At 41.2% G+C, this 21,728-nt stretch overlaps 1 protein-coding gene across 3 annotated transcripts in view; it reads right to left on the reverse strand.

The window, feature by feature from the left end:
* The window catches only part of RARS2 (arginyl-tRNA synthetase 2, mitochondrial), a 109,629-nt gene that overhangs the window by 41,955 nt on the left and 45,946 nt on the right, over positions 1 to 21,728 (reverse strand). The window contains exons 9-16 of one of the 3 annotated variants that reach the window (XM_073626916.1): positions 17,441 to 17,599; positions 17,010 to 17,116; positions 16,737 to 16,832; positions 15,098 to 15,158; positions 13,765 to 13,829; positions 8,837 to 8,961; positions 4,643 to 4,710; positions 669 to 778 (exon numbers count right to left, since the gene is read on the reverse strand). In XM_073626916.1, coding sequence (XP_073483017.1) covers positions 669 to 778; positions 4,643 to 4,710; positions 8,837 to 8,961; positions 13,765 to 13,829; positions 15,098 to 15,158; positions 16,737 to 16,832; positions 17,010 to 17,116; positions 17,441 to 17,599 — 791 coding nt within the window. Of the gene's footprint in view, positions 1 to 668; positions 779 to 4,642; positions 4,711 to 8,836; positions 8,962 to 13,756; positions 13,834 to 15,097; positions 15,159 to 16,736; positions 16,833 to 17,009; positions 17,117 to 17,440; positions 17,600 to 21,728 lie in introns of all 3 variants that reach the window. The other 2 variants (XM_073626915.1, XM_073626913.1) reach the window with 2 other exon arrangements.

Here is a 21,728-nt window from a genome sequence, read left to right on the forward strand (position 1 = left end):
CGTTTTTATCATAAGTCCCCAGTCTACCCTGTCAAATGCTTTTTCGGCATCCATCGACAGGAATAGACCTGGGGACCTACTAGTTTTAATAATCTGAAGAAGGAGCAACGTTCTCACACCGTTGTCCCTCCCTTCTCTCCCTGGGATAAATCCGACCTGGTCCGGATGAACCAGGTCGGTCATCCACTCCTTCAACCTAGTTGCCAATACCTTTGCATACAGTTTGGTATCTGCATTCAATAAGGCTATTGGCCTGTAGTTTGAACAGAGCGTACTATCCTTCCCCTCCTTCAAAATAATCATTATTGACGCAGACAGTGCCTCCCCGCCCATTTCATAATTTACATCCAGCGCATTCATATACTGACAAAGCTTCGGGACTAAAATCTCTTTATATTTTTTGAGACAGTAGGTCATAAACCCATCTGGTACTGGGCTTTTTTCCCCGGGGCAGAATCTTTCAGTGCTTTATGGATTTCCTCTTCTTTTATGGGTCTATCCAATATGGACCTGTCGCTTGAACTTAATACCATTTCTGACCCAACCACTAGGGAACAAGATTTTTCATCTATACCTATAACTATAAGTTAGGCCCCTGAAAATTCTAACAGGATAGATACTGGGTTTCGTATGCAAGAATACAGATAACAATTTTAATAAAGACTCACCTGTGTAACCGCGCATGGGTGTACTGTAAAAAGACACCAGTATCTCCACTGCTCTGCAATGCTTGATCCCATTGAAATTTGTAATCTGACAAAAGTGGACCCTTAAAATCCTGAAATAAAAACAAAGCCAACATTTAACCACTGGGCACTTAAACCCCCTTCCCAACCATACCAATTTTCAGCTTTCGGTGCTCTCACACATTGAATGACAATTACTCAGTCATGCAACACTGTACCCATTTGAAATGTTTGTCCTTTTTTTTCATACAAATAGAGTTTTCTTTTGCTGGTATTTAATCACCGCTGGGTTTTTTACTTTTTGCGCCATAAATCAAAAAACGCTGAAAATTCAGTAAAAAAAAAAAAATTCTTCGTTTCTGTTAAAATTTATTGCAGAGTATTGGCAGAGTATTGAGTATTGGCGAGTATTGCAGAGTATTGCCATAGTATGGGCACTGAGCAGAGCTGTGGGCTGGATCTGTAGTGCCCACAGCACAGCAAACTATCTCTCCCTCTCTCCGATCGGTACAGAGAGGGGCGGGAGGAACTGGCGTCATGACATGACGTCATTTGATGGAGCGATCACGTGGTAAACGGCCGCTATCAGCGGCAATTTACCGCGATGCACTGGGTCCCCCAGACCCAGCGGTCACGCATGATCCCGGGTGCGATTCTGTGAGGACGTCCATGGACACCCACGCAGAATAAGCTGACCGCGCTGTAGCCGTCTTTCGGCTATGGCCCGGTCGGCATGGTTAAGAGTATTCAGCACTGGATAGAACCATCAATGAATGATGCAAGTATTTTTGAATTGCAGATGTCCAATCACCAAAAGATAAATGAATACAAGAGAGCTTTACCTGAATTATATTGATGAAAAATCACTGAAAAAGTCACAGTTCTTAAAGTGGATGTAAACCTCAGACATGAAACAAAACATACTCCTGTATAATGTATGCATGCTATAGTGTGCATAGGGCATGGGCATTCAACACATCCAAAAGTGGTGAATGTTAAAGACTTTGCTGGAGGCTGCAGTGCTGGAAGACGAAGGAGTTTGGACTCGCCTCTCACTAGAGAGGCATGTATTCAGTCTTTTATTGCAAGTTGCAATGGTTTAAAATTTGTTTGGGAAATAAACAATTATTGGGGCAGTCTTACACAGCTGGGCTACAGTGGCCTGGTGCTGAAATTCCCAGGAAACTCCCACCAATCTGGTGGAATGGGCACATTAAAGTGCAGGAGGAGATTTGTCCTTGAGGGTGTAAGCTCTAGTGATTAGATTTCTAGTCTATCTCAGGGTGGTGAAAATAGCACAGGGTGTCCCTTGCAGGAACCTGAAAATAGGACAATTAGGTAATCCATTTTCTGATCGAAGCTGTAGCTTTGAAGTCAATTCTAATGGCTCTGTATATGTCTAGGCAATGAAGAGAAGTGTACTTCAAATGCAGCAGGGAATAAGAATGGTAGGACTAGATCCTCTTTAAGGTTGAATGATACCACCTTTGGAAAAAAGGGTGGTCTTGGGGAACTTGCCTGTCGCTCAGTTGGATTGCTTTTGAATATGCCAAATGTCTAAGACTTTCTATCTTCCTGTGTACTTGCCATACTTTGTAGGAGAGGTTAAAGCCCAAGTTTACCTACGTTCACAGAAGATTGCTGGGGTTGGGGGGACATTGGACAATGGAAGTTTTCTACAGAACGAAAAGAGAAGCAGAAGGGACACAATGAATGTGCCAATTGTGTAGATAAACCCAGGCTTTAATTTAAGCTACACCTTGAAGAAAGGTTCTTACAAGGGGGAGTGAAGTCAAAGGTCTTTGAAAAAGAATGGACAAAGCTGAAACCTGTCCTTAGAGTGTTTAAGATTAAATTCTGGATAAGACCTGATTTTAGGAAGACCCGAATGAGAGGAACAGAGATTTCTCTGGCACTGAAGCGTGTGTGTTCACACCAAGCAAAAAATAATTTCCAGGTATGGTAGTAGAGTGTCCCAAAAGATTTTATGGCAAGTACAATTTTTTTTTTTTAATTGTCTATTGAGGTACACAGGAAGATAGAAATTCTTAGACATTTGGCACATTCAAAAGCAGTCCAACTGAGGGACGGGCAACAGTCACTGAGAGATCCAACAGATGTGGAAATTATACCACCAGAGTATCAGAAGTGCCCAAACCTTGAACAAAGGCTAGGCAATCCACATCAATTAAATTTGAAAAAAATTCACTACCTAAGAGAAGGGTATTGGGAATAAACCTTGTGCTCCACATTAGAACAGGTATTCACCACCAAGGTGAAACTGTTACCTGAAAGAATGGGCCTGAAAAGCAACGTGGACGAGAAAACAATCCTTCAGCCCAGGTTCATACTGCTGCAGAATCGAAATTGTGCGAGTTCAGCTGAACTTGCACGATTTCATACCGGCATTTCAGTCCGACTTCGGGGGGCGATTTCAGAGACATCTGTGCGGGTTCCTGCACAGATGTCTATTGAAATCGCACCTGAAGTCGCCAAAAGTAGTACAGAAACTACTTTTGTGAATCTGTGCGGCGCCGCAAAGACGGCGTTGCGCCGCTTCAGACAGTGCCATTGTCAGGAATAGCACGTTAAATCGCATCAATGTGAACCTGGGCTCAAAATCAAAAAGGAACATTAAACTACCTGAAAGACAGAAAAACTTGGTCAACAAAAAGGAACATTCACTAGGGTAAGGCTGAAGCCCAGAATACCTAATACTTAACTTCAGGGGAAGCAAGCTTGGTCAGGGGTATGTTCAGAACCCCCCCCAACAAAAACAAAACGAAACAAAAACACCATCAACTTGTCAATCAGCTAAATGCTTAAATAGAACTAAATAGACCGTGGGATAGTAACCCTGATACCAATAAAGAAGGTGTTCAACTACACCTGCATAAAAAAATGTTAGACAGGAGTGAGAATATGTTGCAACACAACTGGCATAAGGAAATTAGAACCAGAAGGTTGAAAATAAGTCCTTCCAACTCACACCAGTAGGTGCGATATCCCCAATGCAAACCTGCTAAATAGTTAATATATGATTTTTAGAATCAAAACATTTTTGCTAAAAAAAAAAAAAAAAAGACAAAATCCTCTATAAAAGAGCTAGGGGCAGGAATCCTAACACTAGCACCAGGAATATTAGCTTGATAAGAGTAGGAAAAGGAAGGAAAGAAAGGAAAAACTTCCTTTAGGACCAGAGTTGAAATAGTAAGTGCCCACAAAAGCCTTTGGATTTGCACTGTCCCCCTCTTAGAGGAATTGTTGTAATAAGGAAACAGAGTTCTGTCTACTCACCCTCCAGAAAAGTATAGAAAGAAGAGATAGAGAGAGATACACACTCATGAGTAGAACTCTTGCTCCTAAAAAAGTGTGGCAACTTCAGATGGAGGAATCCAGACGTCAACAACTTGACCCCAAATAAGAAATGATGTGGACACAAATGACATAGTCAAGACTGTCCAGCGCAGGGTGCAAGTCACCCAGTCAGTTACTGGGGGGAGATCTCACATCTTCCCAGAGAAGAATCCATAGGTTGTTTCCAGTCCTGGTAGAGGAATGTTTTACATACTAAGCGTACTGGGAAGGTCTTTGGAGCTGTAAGAACTCTAAAAAAGACCCTATGCCTGGAACAGCAGGTTGATACTCCAACTGCAAGGTAGAAATGTACTGCATTAAATTCTAATTAGTTGGGATTCCTTATAAATTTGATTCAGTCATACAGAATTTGCTCAAATACAGTATTTTGAAGAGTAGACTGAGGGTTTTAAATCAGAGTCACAGTTTGTAGTAAGGAGACTTTTTCTTGGTGTACAGTTCAAGGCATAATTTTTCATTTTGAGTGGGGTACTCATTAGGAGCACCTTTAAGATTTTGGTATAATATACACAACTTCCTATTTCTAATAAACTAAAGAATAACTTACAAAATAAAGTACATCTTGAAGGGTACTATACCTGTATAATTAGAGCTGCAATCCCAATCTTTTCAGCTGTGTCAGCAGGGTCTTCAGTTTTTTTACTTGCTAAAAAAAGTAAAAAAAATAAAAGAGCTTAAGCAAAGTCTTTTTTCTACTTTAAAGTCAATTCAACAAATTGCTATTTCTAGATTTGTTGCCCATTACGCGTACGATAGGGTTAACAGGGCTTTGTAAATAACCACTTGTTGAGCATGAACTATTTAAAAATCTATGTGATATCACAAAGGACCTTATGCTTGTATGACATCAAAGGGTTTCTCCTCAGTAGCCAAATAATGTTGGGCTTAGATTTTAAAGTGGTTGCAAAGGCTGAAGGCTCTTTACCTTAATGCATTCTTTGCATTAAGGTAAAAAGATCTTCTATGGTTTGCTCCCCCAAACACTTACCTGAGCCCGATCTCATTCCAGTGGTGTGCCCGAGGGCACCTGCGCTGTTATCTCTCTCCCTCCGCACTGAACTCAGTGAGAGCAGCAGGAGCCACTGGCTCCTGCTGCTGTCAATCAAATCCTGTGACAGGGGGGCAGGGCCAAGCCACACTGTTTGTAATGGACACACAGAGCAAGGCTTGGGATCAAGCCCGCACGTGTGCCACTGTAAGAAGCAGCTTCCTATGGTGGCAGATGGAGAAGAGGAACCAAAAGCACCGACAGGGGACCCTAGAAGAGGAGGATCAGGGCTGCTCTGTGCAAACCTATCTAAAAATTACTGTAAGTACCTGAAAGGGAGCCTGGCTGGTATAGGCCACACTGGCAGCATATTTCATTACACTAAAAAGACCCTGCCACCAGACCATCATTAAAAAATAAAAATCTTCCCATGAATTATATTTGATGCTAACATATTTTATGCATGTTATTAATCTTTAAAAGCTTTCCTTGTGTAAACTGCTGCTGGGTGCTGCCATTTTGAATATGGTGTCAACAGCATGAGAGTGGTCACTCAAGCGACACTCTATAAACATTCCCCTTTGCTCCTTCCCTGGCTACAAAAAGGTTATTTATGAAGGTTTGGGGAGGACAGGAAATGCTGGATCAGCACAGAGAATAATTAGACACTCCCAAAGGAGGAGAGGGCTAGGATGTGCAAGGAAAAAAAAAAGCCGGTTGTGCTAGGTAATTGCCCCTTTGTCAAATTTTTTAGCAAGTTTAAAAGAGCACGCCAACATAATGTAGTCAGTCATTTATGAAAAGGAAAAACAATGCAAGTAAAAAATATTTGTATGCGTTTTAACCTGCATTTTTTTTTTTAAATCTGATGACAGGGTCTCTTTTCACAAGCCTTGGTGTATAGTTCATTACAGTTGTGCTCAAATGTTTGCATACCCTGGCAGAAATTGAGAAATTTTGGCATTAATATTGAAAATATGACTGATCAAGCCAAAAAACTGTCTTTTAGTTAAGGATAGTGATCACATTTAGCCATTTATTATCACAGGTTTTTGGATCCTTTTTAAATCATAACAGAAAATCACCCAAATGGCCCTGATAAAAATTTACATACCCTGGAATGTTTGGCCTTGGTACAGACACAGAAGGTGGCACACGCAGGTTAAAATGGCAATTAAAAAGGTTAATTTCTCACATTTGTGGCTTTTTAAAATCACAATTAGTGTCTGTGTATAAATGGTCAATGAGTTTATTAGCTCTCACTTGGATGCCCTAAGCAGGCTAGACACTGAGCCATGAGGAGGTAGAAAAGAACAGTCAAAAGACCTGCATAACAAAGTAATGGAACGTTATAAGGATGGAAAAGAACATAAAAAGATACCCAAAGCCTTGAATATAGCAGTCAGTACTGTTTAATCCCTTATTAAGAAGTGGAAAATTCGGGGCTCTTTTGATACCAAGCCAAGGTTGGGTAGACCAAGAAAGATTGCAGCCACAACTGGGGGAAGAATTGCTCAGGATACAAAGAAAAACCCACAGGTAACCTCAAGAGAAATACAGGCTGTTCTCCAAAAAGACAGTGTGGTTGTTTTTAAAGAGCACAATTCAACGATATTTGAACAAAAAAGAGCTGCATGGTTGAGCTAACAGAAGGAAGCCTTTACTGCGCCAATGCCACAAAAAACCCAATGAGGCATGTCAAGGTGTTGTTGGGCATATTGTAACCAGGCTTTTTTTTGTGGAACTTGTGCAGTAAAGGCTTCTTTCTGGCGACTTGACCATGCAGCTCTTTTTTGTTCAAGTATCATCGTATTGTGCTTCTTAAAAACAACCACACCATCTTTTTCCAGAGCAGCCTGTATTTTTCCTGAGGTTACCTGTGGGTTTTTCATTGTATCCTGAACAATTCCTGTGGCAGTCGTGGCTGAAATCTTTCTTGATCTACCTGACCTTGGCTTGGTATCAAGAGATTTCCAAATTTTCCACTTCTTATTAAATGATTGAACAGTACTAACTGGCATATTCAAGGCTTTGGATATATTTTTATATCCTTTTCCATCTTTGTAAAGTGTCATTACCTTGTTACACAGGTCTTTTGACTGTTCTTTTCTGCTCCCCATGGCTTAGTATCGAGCCTGCTTAGTGCAGCCATGTGAGAGCTAACAAACTCATTGACTATTAATACACAGACACTAATTGCGATTTAAAGAGGAGTTCCACCCAAAAGTGGAACTTCCGCTTTAAGTGAAGGTGACCCCCTGACATGCCACATTTGGCTTTTTTTGTGGAGGGGGGGGGGGGGGGGGGAGCAGATACCCTCTATTTAGGGGAATCCAACTCCCACTTCCTCCTCTGGCTCTGCGGAGCCGGAAGGAAGTTCACCTCTTCCCCATTCCTCTGTGCAATCTTCTGGGACGCGTCACAGGTCCCAGAAGATTGCCAGGCCAATCACAGTGGGCAGTGCGTGCCTGGATATGAAGCCACAGCCAGGCGCCCACAGTCACAATGCCGGCACTGAGGAGAGGCAGAGAGGAGCGGGGCTTCATTCGCCTGCATCACTGAACCGTGGGACAGGTGAGTGTCCGATTATTAAAAGTCAGCAGCTACACTTTTTGTAGCTGCTGACTTTTATATGGGTGGAACTCTGCTTTAAAAAGCCACAAATGTATGTGGCTAATGGAAGTAAACAACGGTTTAAAATACAAAAAAACATATTTATTGGCATAGAGGTTGCCCTTCAAAATATGGTAAAATTTGGGATGGGTGGTAGACTCTATGATGATGCCCCGCCTCCATACTTGTTTTTTGTATATAGGCAGCTGGGTCCCCCAATGATACCCTCAGTGGAGTGGGAATTATAAGGATGATGATTGTTTGCTGTGCCATTCACAATATGTTTCCTGCTGTATTACCCTACACTGTAAACCCCCTGTTATTTCTAATTACAATCTCCTTTCTATATGAGATGCCTTTCTCTTCACTCATACTGAAATTATTGTCACCCTTCCTGACATTTACTGTGATAATGTTCTTAATGTGTATTTAATTGAATGTACCAATGTACCAATAAAGCCACAGATGTGGAAAATTAACCATTAATAGCCATTTTAACCTGTGTGCGCCACCTTCTGTGTCTGTACCAATACCAAACATTCCAGGGTATGTAAACTTTTGATCAGGGCAATTTGGGTGATTATTATGATTTTAAAAGGAGCCCAAAAACTATGTGATAATAAATGGCTTCATGTAAATCACTATTCGTAAGTAAAAGACGTTTTTTTTGGCATGATCAGTCATATTTTCAATATAAATGCCAAAATGTCACAATTTCTGCCAGGGTATGCAAATTTTTGAGCACAACTGTATTATTGATAAACAGTTACAATCTTATGACAATTATATTGTTGGTCATTTTAATTCAAAGGCACTAGCCATAGACCCTGCAACACTTCTCTATTGGCCTTTCAGCTTCTATGATCAATTGATTGGCTGAGGAGGCTGGGATATATTATTTTTCAATAGGATGGATATACATCAGGATACCAGAGCAAGTCCAGGATTCAGGGGAATTCTAGGACAACCCACAGCAAGTGGATGCTGAGTGCAGACACATGGGTGGTTCTGACTATGTGGTAGAAGCCACTTCAGATATGGTAATATCACTTCCAGTTCAGTTAGAAAAAAAATGTTGCTTTTATCACAACATATGCGTACTAACATTTTTCATTAGGCACTCTCCTGTCAACTAGCAAAAGAAAAAAAAACACTACAAAATAAGACATACTCTCACTATTTGCCATATTTTGTAGCATTCTAGAACGGGCTTCATCCAAAACATCTTCCAGAAAGATAACATCTCCTCTTCTTGTCTGCATTCCCTGTACACGTCCAAATTTAACATGCTGACAACTAAGAAAATTAGGAAAAAATCAATGTTACCAGGTGCAAAACAGAATAGTTCAGAAGCATCATTACATTTTGACAAGGTAACCATTTGACGATATGCATTATCTTCAAATGTTCCTCTAATGCACCTATGTAGATAAATTACCATGAGCTGAACAAGAAAAAAAAATCTATTGATTTCCCCATCCATGCTAAACAGTATGGATGGAGGAATCTCCACTGCTGGTTATCTTGTCTCTAAACACCACAACTTCCAGAATGCAGTCACACTGGGGTTATTTAATAAAAAAACTGCAGAGTGCAAAATCTGGCCCAGTTCTGCACAGAAACCAATCAGCTTCCAGGTTTTATTGTCAAATCTAATTGAGCAAGCTGAAGTTAGAAGCTACTATGCACAGCTGCACCAGATTTCGAGTGCACCAGTTTTAATAAATCTCCCCCATTGTTCAGCTGATATAGACCCCCAGCTCAGTTAATTTTTAACTTTTGTTGAGCAGGGTAGTGCTGACAGAGCTACTCATAGCTCAAATTCCATCCGAATCATCAGGAAATCGGTAAAGACATCTATGGCTAGCTTATAACTACTCAGGTGTTTCTTTATATGACAATCAGATTCTTGGGTAAAACATGATACTTACCTAATGTCTAAAAAATAAGCTCTAGTAAAGTCTTTTTGAAATAGACACACTTAAGGAATTTGTATATCACTGCACATGAAAAATATCAGTACAAAACACAACACAAATCACAGTTAAAGCTATGGATGCAGCTGTTGCAACCTTTAGGACTCATTTACACTTACACACACACACATTAAAGCACCTACCGCTTCAACGCGCTTTTATGATGTATTTTTGATGCTTCTGTGATGCTTGCCAAATGCTGTACAGTGGGGCAAAAATGTATTTAGTCAGCCACCAATTGTGCAAGTTCTCCCACTTAAAAAGATGAGAGCAGCCTGTAATTGTCATCATAGGTATACCTCAACTATGAGAGACAAAATGTGGAAACAAATCCAGACAATCACATTGTCTGGTTTTGGAAAGAATTTATTTGCAAATTATGGTGCAAAGTATGGTTATGGAAAATAAGTATTTGGTCACCTAAAAACGAGCAAGATTTCTGGCTCTCATAGACCTGTATCTTCTTCTTTAAGAGGCTCCTCTGTCCTCCACTTATTACCTGTATTAATGGCACCTGTTTGAACTTGTTATCAGTATAAAAGACACCTGTCCACAACCTCAAACAGTCACACTCCAAACTTCACTATGGTGAAGACCAAAGAGCTGTCGGACACCAGAAACAAAATTGTAGACCTGCACCAGGCTGGGAAGACTGAATCTGCAATAGACAAGCAGCTTGGTGTGAAGAAATCAACTGTGGGAGCAATAATTAGAAAATGGAAGACATACAAGACCACTGATAATCTCCCTTGATCTGGGGCTCTACGCAAGATCTCACCCCGTGGGGTCAAAATGATCACAAGAACGGTGATCAAAAATCCCAGAACCACACGGGGGGACCTAGTGAATGAAATAAAGAAAAGTGTAGCGCTAACAAATATGATTGATACTCATGCACAGTGTATATAATACTTAGACATGATAATCCTTAGAAACCAGTACATAATATATTCATGGTGTAAAGAAAAGTGCAAGTGATACACTTATCATACAATCTTCAAAAAAGATAAGAAAGTCCTTAAAAAGTATATGTAGCACCAAAAAATGTGAAGGAAACTTGTTTGTGTGTTGATAGAAGATCCACCACCTCATAAGTTGGGGGCTTACCGGAAAGATTGGACACAGATGGGTGTACACCCACTGGGTCAATCTAGCTTGTAACTGTGGGGATCCACGATGGTATCTGTACCGCAAAAGCGTTAATCCAGTCGACCCAGATGCTAGCAAGTATTATATAGTATAGGGGATAGATCCACTCAGGCATCCAAAGTGTATATAGGAAAAATATAAAGATACATAGCGTAATACTGTATAGACGATTAAAATTCGTTTTATTGAGGGTAAAAACACTCACATTTAAGATGAAAAAACAGCGCTTGTAAATGGCAATGTTGGTGGTGTCAGCAGTAGTCCCGACGCGTTTCGTCCTAGAGGACATCATCTGGGGTGCTGCACCACCCCAAACATTGCCATTATATATACGGAGGGGCCCCCATGCTGAACCGTGGCTCCAATCGGTTCCGCCGCTCAATCAGGGCGACTTCCGGGTATCCGCAAGATGGCGCCGGCCGCGTGCGTCCCAAGCTGGAGCGCACGGGTCACAGCGTCCACAAGGTGACCTCCGAATGCCAACACAGTAACGCCGGCCGCGTGCGTCCCAAACCTCGCTTCCAAACAAAGAGAATGGAGCCCACGGGTCACAGCGTCATGCGCTCCACACCTCATTAGGAGGTGTTAGCATGAAGCGCATCCTCATACTGTGAACAGCGTGCGAATAAGGAGGAGGCGTCCTGACCACTGATAATCTCCCTTGATCTGGGGCTCTACGCAAGATCTCACCCCCTGGGGTCAAAATGATCACAAGAACGGTGATCAAAAATCCCAGAACCACACGGGGGGACCTAGCGAATGACCTGCAGAGAGCTGGGACCAACGTATCAAAGGCTACCATCAGTAACACACTACACCGCCAGGGACTCAGATCCTGCAGTGCCAGACGTGTCCCCCTGCTTAAGCCAGTACATGTTTGGGCCCATCTGAGGTTTGCTAGAGAGCATTTGGATGATCCAGAAGAGGATTGGGAGAATGTCATATGGTCAGATGATAACAAAGTAGAACTGCTTGGTAGAAACACAACTCGACGTGTTTGGAGAAGAGAGAATGCTGAGTTGCAACCAAAGAACACCATACCTACTGTGCAGCATGGGGGTGGCAACATCATGCTTTGGGGCTGTTTCTCTGCAAAGGGAACAGGAGGACGGATCCGTGTACATGAAAGAATGAATGGGGCCATGTATCGTGAGATTTTGAGTGCAAACCTCCTCCCATCAGCAAGGGCATTGAAGATGAAACGTGGCTGGGTCTTTCAGCATGACAATGATCCCAAACACACCGCCTGGGCAACGAAGGAGTGGCTTCGTATGAAGCATTTCAAGGTCCTGGAGTGGCCTAGCCAGTCTCCAGATCTCAACCCCATAGAAAACCTTTGGAGGGAGTTGAAAGTCCATGTTGCCCAGCGACAGCACCAAAACATCACTGCTCTAGAGGAGATCTGCATGGAGGAATGGACCAACATACCAGCAACAGTGTGTGACAACCTTGTGAAGAGTTACAGAAAACGTTTGACCTCTGTCATTGCCAACAAAGGATATATATAACAAAGTATTGAAATGAACTTTTGATATTGACCAAATACTTATTTTCCACCATAATTTGCAAATAAATTATTTAAAAAAACAGACAATGTGATTGTCTGGATTTGTTTCCACATTTTGTCTCTCATAGTTGAGGTATACCTATGATGACAATTACAGGCCTCTCTCATCTTTTTAAATGGGAGAACTTGCACAATTGGTGGCTGACTAAATACTTTTTTGCCGCACTGTATGTGTGTGTTGATTTTATATTAGTTTTAAAGGGGCCCAGTAGAACCGTAGCTTATTAATACCGATGTTCTGCAGAAACCCAGCTCATTAGTATCCCCATTCAGCAGATCCACAGCTTATTAGTAACCTTGTTCAGCAGATCCAATTTTTTAGTACCCTCATTCAGAAGATCCCCTGTTCAGTAGTAACCCAAGCTCTGCTGATGACCCACTCAGTAGTACCCCAGCTTTGCTGTTCCCCCACTCAGTAGTAATCCCCAGCTCTGCTGATCCCCTGATCAGTAGTAACCCCCCGTTTGCTGATCCCCCACTCAGTAGTAACCTCCAGCTCTGCTGATCATCTGGTTTTCTGATTCTCCTCACTCGCCTCCTGCTATGTTGCTTTCATGCTGCACATCATGTGTGATATCTGCTAGCTTCTCCTGCTCTGGTTCCCCAGCTCTGCCGATCCTCTGCCACTCAGTCTTCACTCTCCAGTCCTGGTTCCCTTCGGCTATAGTGTTTCCATGTTGCACACCACATGTGCCATCTGCTAGTTGCTCACTTCAATCCAGACCCCGCTCACCTTCCTGCTGCTCCACGCTGCACACCAGAAGTGACGTCTGCACCAGACACTTCCAGAATATATACACATGAACTTGAAGTGCCTGCTGATAACGTCCTTCTGAATCGCTTGTTGGTTTCTCAATGCGTCCTGGGATATCTCATACCTGCTATACCTCCAAAACAAAGCAAAGCTAAAATACAAATAAAGGGCTTTCAAATCCTTCAGGTACTGTAAAGAGAGCTTTGTTATAGACTTCTATGGAGGATTTGGAGATGTTTTGAGGAAACAAAAAAGTGACATGGGGTATAGTTTTTGAAGTAAAAGCAAACACGTGTGAACAGGACTGTAAGGTGACCATTTTATTTAGTGACAGGTGCTTTGATTGTCATTCAGAGTGCTTTAAAAAAAAGCATGTCCAATGCAACGTTTTGAAGAAAGTATACACAAGCCCTAGGGGTTCATACACACCAGCTGCTGCATGGCACACGCACACTGCTTTGCAGTTTGTCATACAGTGGGACTGCACTGGAATAGCCATCCAATGCAGTTCCACCACATCAGGAGTAAATCTATCCTTAGGCAGTATATTAGTGGTAATACATGGGTATCTGTGCAAGCTATAGGTAGCAATGGGAACAATACATAAGCATATGGAAAGAAGCAACTAGAAAATGTATTGCTTACTTGCTTACATGTTCTTTCCCAAGAATCTCCAAAATTTTAAACAAATGTTCAAAATGTGTTTCTTGACTTTTATCTGTCTTAAAAAAGAGACAAAAAAAGAAATACAAAATGTTTATAGGAATTTTTGGCTAGTTCAAACTTTGTCTATGCAAAAACAGTCATCAAAGCCTGTTTCTTAGGGCAGAAGAAGGCAACCTGAGAGGTAGAAATCTACCCATGCAACATGGAAGTGATCACCGTGGTGCTGCAACATTTTTTTTTTCAAAGAATATAACTAGCAAGGCCCTGTTAAAAAGGATGATCTGAAGAAAACCTATAATAAAACAAAATGTTTCTGTAAAAATTAAAAAACTTAAGCCTACTGAAGTTCGTTTCAGTGATAAACTTGGCATTCACTTTCATTCACAATTTTTCCATGTTGGCAGAGTAATTGTTCACTCCCACAAGTCTGATTCTGGAGTTCGTAAGGCAGTGTACACAGATCAATAGTAGGTAGGTCAGAGGTATAGAGGTCAGTAGTGGGTAGTGCAGTGCACACGGGTCTGCACTGCAGTATGTAGGGAAATGTACAGAGGTCAGCAGTATGTAGGGCAATGTACAGAGGTCAGCAGTATGTAGGGCAGTGCACAGAAGGTCAGGGATATGTAGGGAAGTGTTCTTCACCAGGGCAGAGGACAAGAGTCAGAGTTCAGAGGTATATACAGTAAAGTAGAGTAATACAGAGCGCAGGGTCAGTTGAATGTTAGCAGAGGTCAGATGTACATAAGGCACAGTGCAACAGTCAGTGGTGTGTAACAAGCAGCTGCATGTTTTTATCTACAGCCCTGGCCATTAATCACTTCCTACTCCCAGGCAGCTGCCGTTTGAGGTGGCAGGCGTGGTCAGAAGCTGGCAGCATATCGGGTCTCGATCTAGCCGTTAGATGGCCATGATCAACAAGTAGATCACAATCGACGGCTTGCCGACCCCCACCTTAGAGTATCTAAACCAGGGATCCTCAAACTACGGCCCTCCAGCTGTTGCGGAACTACACATCCCATGATGCATTGTAAAACTCTGACATTCACAGACATGACTAGGCATGATGGGAATTGTAGTTCCTGAACAACTGGAGGGCCATAGTTTGAAGACCCCTGATCCTTACCCAAAAACAAAATTGTAATATATTGCAGCTTACCAGTCCTTAGATGTGCTGGCGGCATTCGTTAGCTTCTTTATTACCCCCAAAAATGTTTTTTCCTTATTTTCAATTAGCCTCATTTAGTTACTACTAGCATTTTAACATTTATAAAAAACTGAAACATAAAACTAGTACATTTATAAAGAAGTGTAATTGCATACCACATAGATCATTTCATCAAAGTTATATTTCTCCATGCGATCAATTGCAGCTGCTAGATCCCTATAATAATAATAATAATAATAATAATAATAATAATAGGCAAAAAAGTTAAAAAGGATGTTTAAAACATGAAAAACAAAAAATAGGATGAATGATTTTTGTTATCGGTGATATTTCTAAATGTCTGCCAATAATAAATCACATGGTCAATTACAATTTCAACTGACAGCTGATAATTTCTTGCTTCTCTACATCCTACAACTGCCACAAGATGATAGTGAGGAGCACATGGATGTCAGAGAACTGAAACTTGACAGTAACAATTCAGTATTGTATTTTGTAAAAGAAAAATGTGAAAAAAATGGCCAAGCACATCAGTCATGAAGGGCTAATAGGCCTCTAGGAGAAGCTGAAAAAACATCCCATGTGCATGAGTCCAGAAGCGGACCTCCAAGAAGAAAGACACGAGGAGCGTGCTGACAGAAGAAGAGAAAGCGAGAGCTAGAAGCTCATTCATATACTGCTTCTCCTTCCACTGTCCATTCACAGGGTGTGGGAGGGACAAGTGTTATTTAAAAGAGAAAGTCGGGATGTGGAAAAACAAACAAAACCCTACCAAAAAGTTTATACCCGCCACCTTTGCACTGAGAAATGAGCAATCAAAGACTGATCACTTGGTTCTCAGTGACTGTCAGTCACCGGCTCTTTGCTCTTCTCCTCCAGCGCTCACTGGAGCGCTGGGCTGAAGAGGGGGTGGGAGTGGCTGGGTCAGGCTCTCATGGGCTCGCTGAAGAGGCTTAACCAGCTGCCGGTCCAGGGTTCTGGGTGGATCTCATGATTTTTGCAGAGCCTAGACCAGCTGAGTGACCTCAGGAGTGCAGAATGAAGTTAACCCCTGTGATCCCCAGGAGAGGTAGGGCCAAAAGAGCTTCTCCTTCTTTAACTGCAGGGCTGTGCGGTGCGGCAAAGCTGTGAAAATCTTAGAACTAGAGGGAACAAAATAAAATGTTTGTCAGGTAAATAGCTCCAACATAAGTTTTCGTCAAAGTATTTTGGGCCTGCATCCATTTAGACGTGACTTCCTATTGGAAGTATCTCATCAAAAACAAAATTTTTGTTGCAGGGGATTCTTTAAATCTGACTTGGATCTTAGTGCAGACTTCTGGGAAAATTAGTGAGCCAATCACACAAGCAGGAAGTGATGTTTCTGGGGGGCGTTCTGTACGTATTCTGTGCACAGAACATCTCCAGGTAGCCATATTGCATTTTCAAAAAATTACAAAGCTGCAGGTTGAAAAGGGAAAGGTCATTTTTAATAACATTCAACTTGTGTCGCAAATGTATACGCTATATTATTTTTTTATCTACTTTTTTTTTCCCACGAAAGTGGAGTTACCCTTTAAGTAAAAGAAGAAAGAAAAGCAAGATGACAAAAAAAAGTGCATGTTTAACACAGGACTGATGATGTTTTTAAAATCATTATTTATGCCAGGTTTTATGGCAGTTTTTGTAATGGGTTAATTGAAATGCATTATTAACCTTAAAGTACTTTAGTAGTAACCTTAAAAAATACTTTAGAATTTTTTTTGCAAAATGTTGAATTGTAAACACTGAAATCCACTGAATCAATGATCATACCTTGTAATATATAAAGATGTCCCATCACTACGCATCACGGTAGAGTAAGTGGAAAGATCCCCTTGCTCTGAAAGATCCACTACGATTTTACCATCACTAAATAAAAATAAAAAAAAAATAATAAGGAAGGATGAAGAATATGAAATAAATAAATATATATATATTTAAGATCAATTTGTGTATTGCCCAAATATATCAGAAATGAAAATATGATTATAACCATATGATTTCTTGGCTGCTGACAGTCAAACGGACTATAACAGAAAAACTCACCCTGCTGTCTTTAGAATTTCTTTGCTTTTAAGCAACTTCAGAATATCTTGAGCCTTTTCTGTGTAAAAGGACTCACCAGAGTATTCATCAAACTGCACACCAAGACGCTAAAAATAGGCAGGAAGCATATAAATTGCATTGCCAATATTTTTAAAATATATTTTACAATATCTTTATTGATATAACAGGCAAAATCTAAATGACTTGAAGATTTATTTTGGGTGCAATATAGGTATACAGTATTGCACAATTAAATTTTGTCACCTTTTCCAATAATAAAAAAACACAACAACGTGGGAGATAAATATTTACATGCTTCAGACATAGCCACAAGCATATCTTAAAAACTCAGCTGTCTAAGCTTGGGTTGAGAGGCCAGAAGTGCTAATACTTTTAGGCCTTGCTAATCCACTTGTGATAGTAAAGCTTACTTTATAGACTTTGGCATATTCCTCAATGCTCAGATCTCTGAAGTGTGTCCACAGGGAAAGAGCCTGCGGATGTCCATTCTCAAGTCTCTGCATAAAATCCTGTGCAGACCGCTTCATATCTTCATCTTTTTCTGCTGTAGCACTGACTTTCACGTACACCTAAGTATAACAACATAATTAGTGAAAATTGTCTACTATTCATTCTCATTTGATTCTATGATCTTTAAATGCAAAACACTGGTTCTTTCAGCCATCTAAGAAGTGGCTCAACTGAAACCAAATACTGGCTGTCCTAATACCACATGAATGCATGTATCTTAAATATGGATGATTAGCCAATCATACCATTAAATATAAATGCATATTTAACTACTTCAGCCCCAGAAGATTTGGCTGCTCAATAACCAGGCCATTTTTTGTGATAAGGCACTGCGTCGCTTTAACTGACAATTGCGCTGTCCTGCGAGGAAGTACCCAAACAAAATTGACGTACTTTTTTCCCCACAAATAGAGCTTTCGTTTGGTGGTATTTGCTCATCTCTGCGGTTTTTATTTTTTGCAAACAAAGAAAGCGACAATTTTGGAAAAACAAAACAAGCAAAAAAAAAAAAAAAAAAACCAAACCACAATATTTTGTACTTTTTGCTACAATAAATATCCCCAATTTAAAAAAAAAAAAAAATAAAAAAAAAAAAAGCAAATTTTTTCTCAGTTTAGGCTGATATGTATTCTTCTACATATTTTTGGTAATAAAAATCACAATAAGCGTATATGGATTGGTTTGCGCAAAAGTTATAGCGTCTACAAAATAGGGGATAGATATATGGCATTTTTATTATTATTTTTTTTTTTTACTAGTAATGGCGGTGATCTGCGATTTATATCATGACTGCGACATTATGACGGACACATCGGACACTTTTGGGACCATTGACAATTATACAGTGATCAGTGCTATAAAAATGCACTGATTACTATATAAATGTCACTGGCAGGGAAGGGGTTAACACTAGGGGGCGATCAAGGGGTTAACTGTGTTCCCTGACTGTGTTTTCTAACTGTAGGGGGAGGGAACTGACTATAGGAGATGACAGATCGTGGTTCCTAGCTATTAGGAACTCACAATCTGCATCTCCTTTTCTCACAGAACAGGGACTTATGTGTTTACACACGCGTCCCTGTTCTGCCTCTCGTGCCCGTGATCGCTCGTGGCCAGTGGTCATCGCGACCGCCGGTAATGACCATCTATACCCCCGCAGTGCAGCGGGCGCCCACCTGCTATTCCGCTTAAAGGAGCCGACGTACAGCTACGATGGTTTGCGGAATTCTGCCGACCTGCCACAGTATGACGGTGGCTGGTCAGCAAGTGATTAAAGTAGCAAATTCAAAGAATCTCATGTAGAAAAATTAGCATGTAGTACTGTTGCTGATTAAAGCGGAGTTTCGCCTGCAAAAAATAAAATAAATAAAAAATAAAAAAAAAGTCAGCAGCTGTTGACTTTTAAGAGAAGGACACTAACCTGTCCAGGGCACCCGCAATTTAATCACCCGAAGACGACCCGTCCCGGCTCCGGGTGGAGGCACCGGCATCTTAAGTAAGGGAATGAGGATGTGAAGCCTTGCGGCATCACAGCCTGTTTCCCTACTGCGCATGCGCGAGTTGCGCTGCGCGTTCTGGCTGGTCCCTGCTGTCTTCTGGGACCTGTGTGTCTCCCAGAAGACAGCGGGGTGGGCTGACGGAGGAGGGGCCGGACAAGGCGATCTACACAATGAGGTGGGAGCAAAGACCCATATTAGACAGGTATCTGCTCCCCCTGAAAGGTGCCAAATGTGACACCGGGGGGGACCGGATAAGCGGAAGTTCAATTTTTGGGTGGAACTCTGCTTTAACACCCATATATCTTCTTTATCAAATCTTTGTATATTGTGAGAATTAGGTAACATGTAGGCATGTACGCCAGCTAAAATAATATATACCGTATATACTGGAGTATAGGCCGACCCGAACATAAGCCGAGGCACCTAATTTTACCACAAAAAACTGGGAAAACGTATTGACTCGAGTATAAGCCTAGGGTGGGAAATGCCACAGCTACTGGGTAAACAATGCCCACCTGCAGCCTCACTGTGCCCATCTGCAGCTGTAACTTTGATAACTAAAACAGCGGGTGTCTCCCGTTGTGTCCTGCATACACTGATACAGTTTCCCAGCATTGTATCAGTGTTCCGTCTATCACGGACGAGGAGGCGGCGGGGCTTTGTTACAATGGACGGCCGCCGAACAGACTGCATGACACAGCGGGAGACACCCGCTGTTTTAGTTATCAAAAGGTACGGCTGCAGATAGGCACAGTGGGGCGAGTATAAGCTGGGGGGGGGTTGTTTCAGCCTAAAAAAAAAAAAAAAAAAAAAAATGTGCTGAAAAACTCGGCTTATACTCAAGTATAATTGAGATAAATATATATATATATATATATATATATATATATATATATATATATATATATATATATATATATATATATATATATATATATATATACACATGCGGCTGGTAAGAGGAGAATTCAGAGTATTGAACACGTCACTATTTTTCTAGGTAAATATGCTTCTAAAAGGTGCTATTAACCACTTCAGCCCTGGACCATTTGGCTGGCAAAAGACCAGAGCACTTTTTGTGATTCGGCACTGCGCTTTAACTGACAATTGCGCGGTGGTGCGACATGGCTCCCAAACAAAATTGTTGTCCTTTTTTTTCCCACAAATGGAGCTTTCTTTTGGTGGTATTTGATCACCTCTGCGGTTTTTATTGTTTGCGAGATAAACAAAAAAAAAAAGAGCGACAATTTTGAAAAAAAACAAAAACGCATTATTTTTTACTTTTTGCTACAATAAATTTTCCCCAAAAATATATTAAACATTTTTTTTTTCCTCAGTTTAGGCCGATACGTATTCTTCCACATATTTTTGGTAAAAATCGCAATAAGCATTTATTGATTGGTTTGCGCAAAAGTTATAGCGTCTACAAAATAGGGGATAGTTTCATGGCATTTTTATTAATCATTTTTTCATTTTTTTTTTTTTTTTTTTTACTAGTAATGGCGGCAATCAGCGATTTTTATCGTGACTATGACATTATGGCGGAAAGTTCGGACACTTTTGGCGCTATTTTGGGACCATTCACATTTATACAGCGATCAGTGAGATTAAAAATGCATTGATTACTGTGTAAATGTGACTGGCAGTGAAGGGGTTAACAACTAGGGGCCGCTGCAGGGGTTAAGTGTGTCCTAGGGAGAGATTCTAACTGTGGGGGGGTGGTGAGGTGGGGGGCGGGCTATGTGCAACACGACACTGATCACCGCTCCCGATTACACGGAGCTGTGATCAGTGTCAGTGTCACTAAGCAGAATGGGGAAATGCTTGTTTACATCAGCATTTCCCCGTTCTTCCTCTCCGTGAGACATCCGCGGAACCCGCAAACACACTCACGGAGCTCGCGGCGGGTGCGTGCCTGTACGTGCCCTTCTGCCAACGTATATTGGCGTGAGCCGGTCGGCAAGCGGTTAACATAACATTTTCACCATGTCGGTAACAACCCATGCAATCCATACAAAGAAAGCAAAACAAACAAAGTTCAGAAATTTTCAGAAATATTATTATTATTAAATGGAATGATGCAGGAAAAAAGCATTGGACACACTAATGCCCCATACACACGGTTGGATTTTCTGACGGAAAATGTGTGATAGGACCTTGTTGTCGGAAATTCCGACCGTGTGTAGGCTCCATCACACATTTTCCGTCGGATTTTCCGACACACAAAGTTTGAGAGCAGGCTATAAAATTTTCCGACAACAAAATCCGTTGTTAGAATTTCCGATCGTGTGTACACATATCTGACGCACAAAGTGCCACGCATGCTCAGAATCAGAATAAATAAAGAGATGAAAGCTATTGGCTACTGCGTTCATAGTCCCAACGTACGTGTTTTACGTCACCGCGTTCAGAATGATCGGATTTTCCGACAACTTTGTGTGACCGTGTGTATGCAAGACAAGTTTGAGCCAACATCCGTCGGAAAAAATCCTAGGATTTTGTTGTCGGAATGTCCGATCAATGTCCGACCGTGTGTACGGGGCATAACTGAAGTGTATTTAATACTTCGTACAAAATCCTTTGTTGGTAATGGCAGCTTCAAGACACTTCCTGTATGTAGAAACTAGTCACATGCATTGCTCAGGTGTGATTTTGGCCCATTCATCCACACAAGTCTTCAAATCTTGCA

This window comes from Aquarana catesbeiana, linkage group LG04, assembly GCF_042186555.1.
Source record: "Aquarana catesbeiana isolate 2022-GZ linkage group LG04, ASM4218655v1, whole genome shotgun sequence".
NCBI lineage: Eukaryota > Metazoa > Chordata > Amphibia > Anura > Ranidae > Aquarana > Aquarana catesbeiana.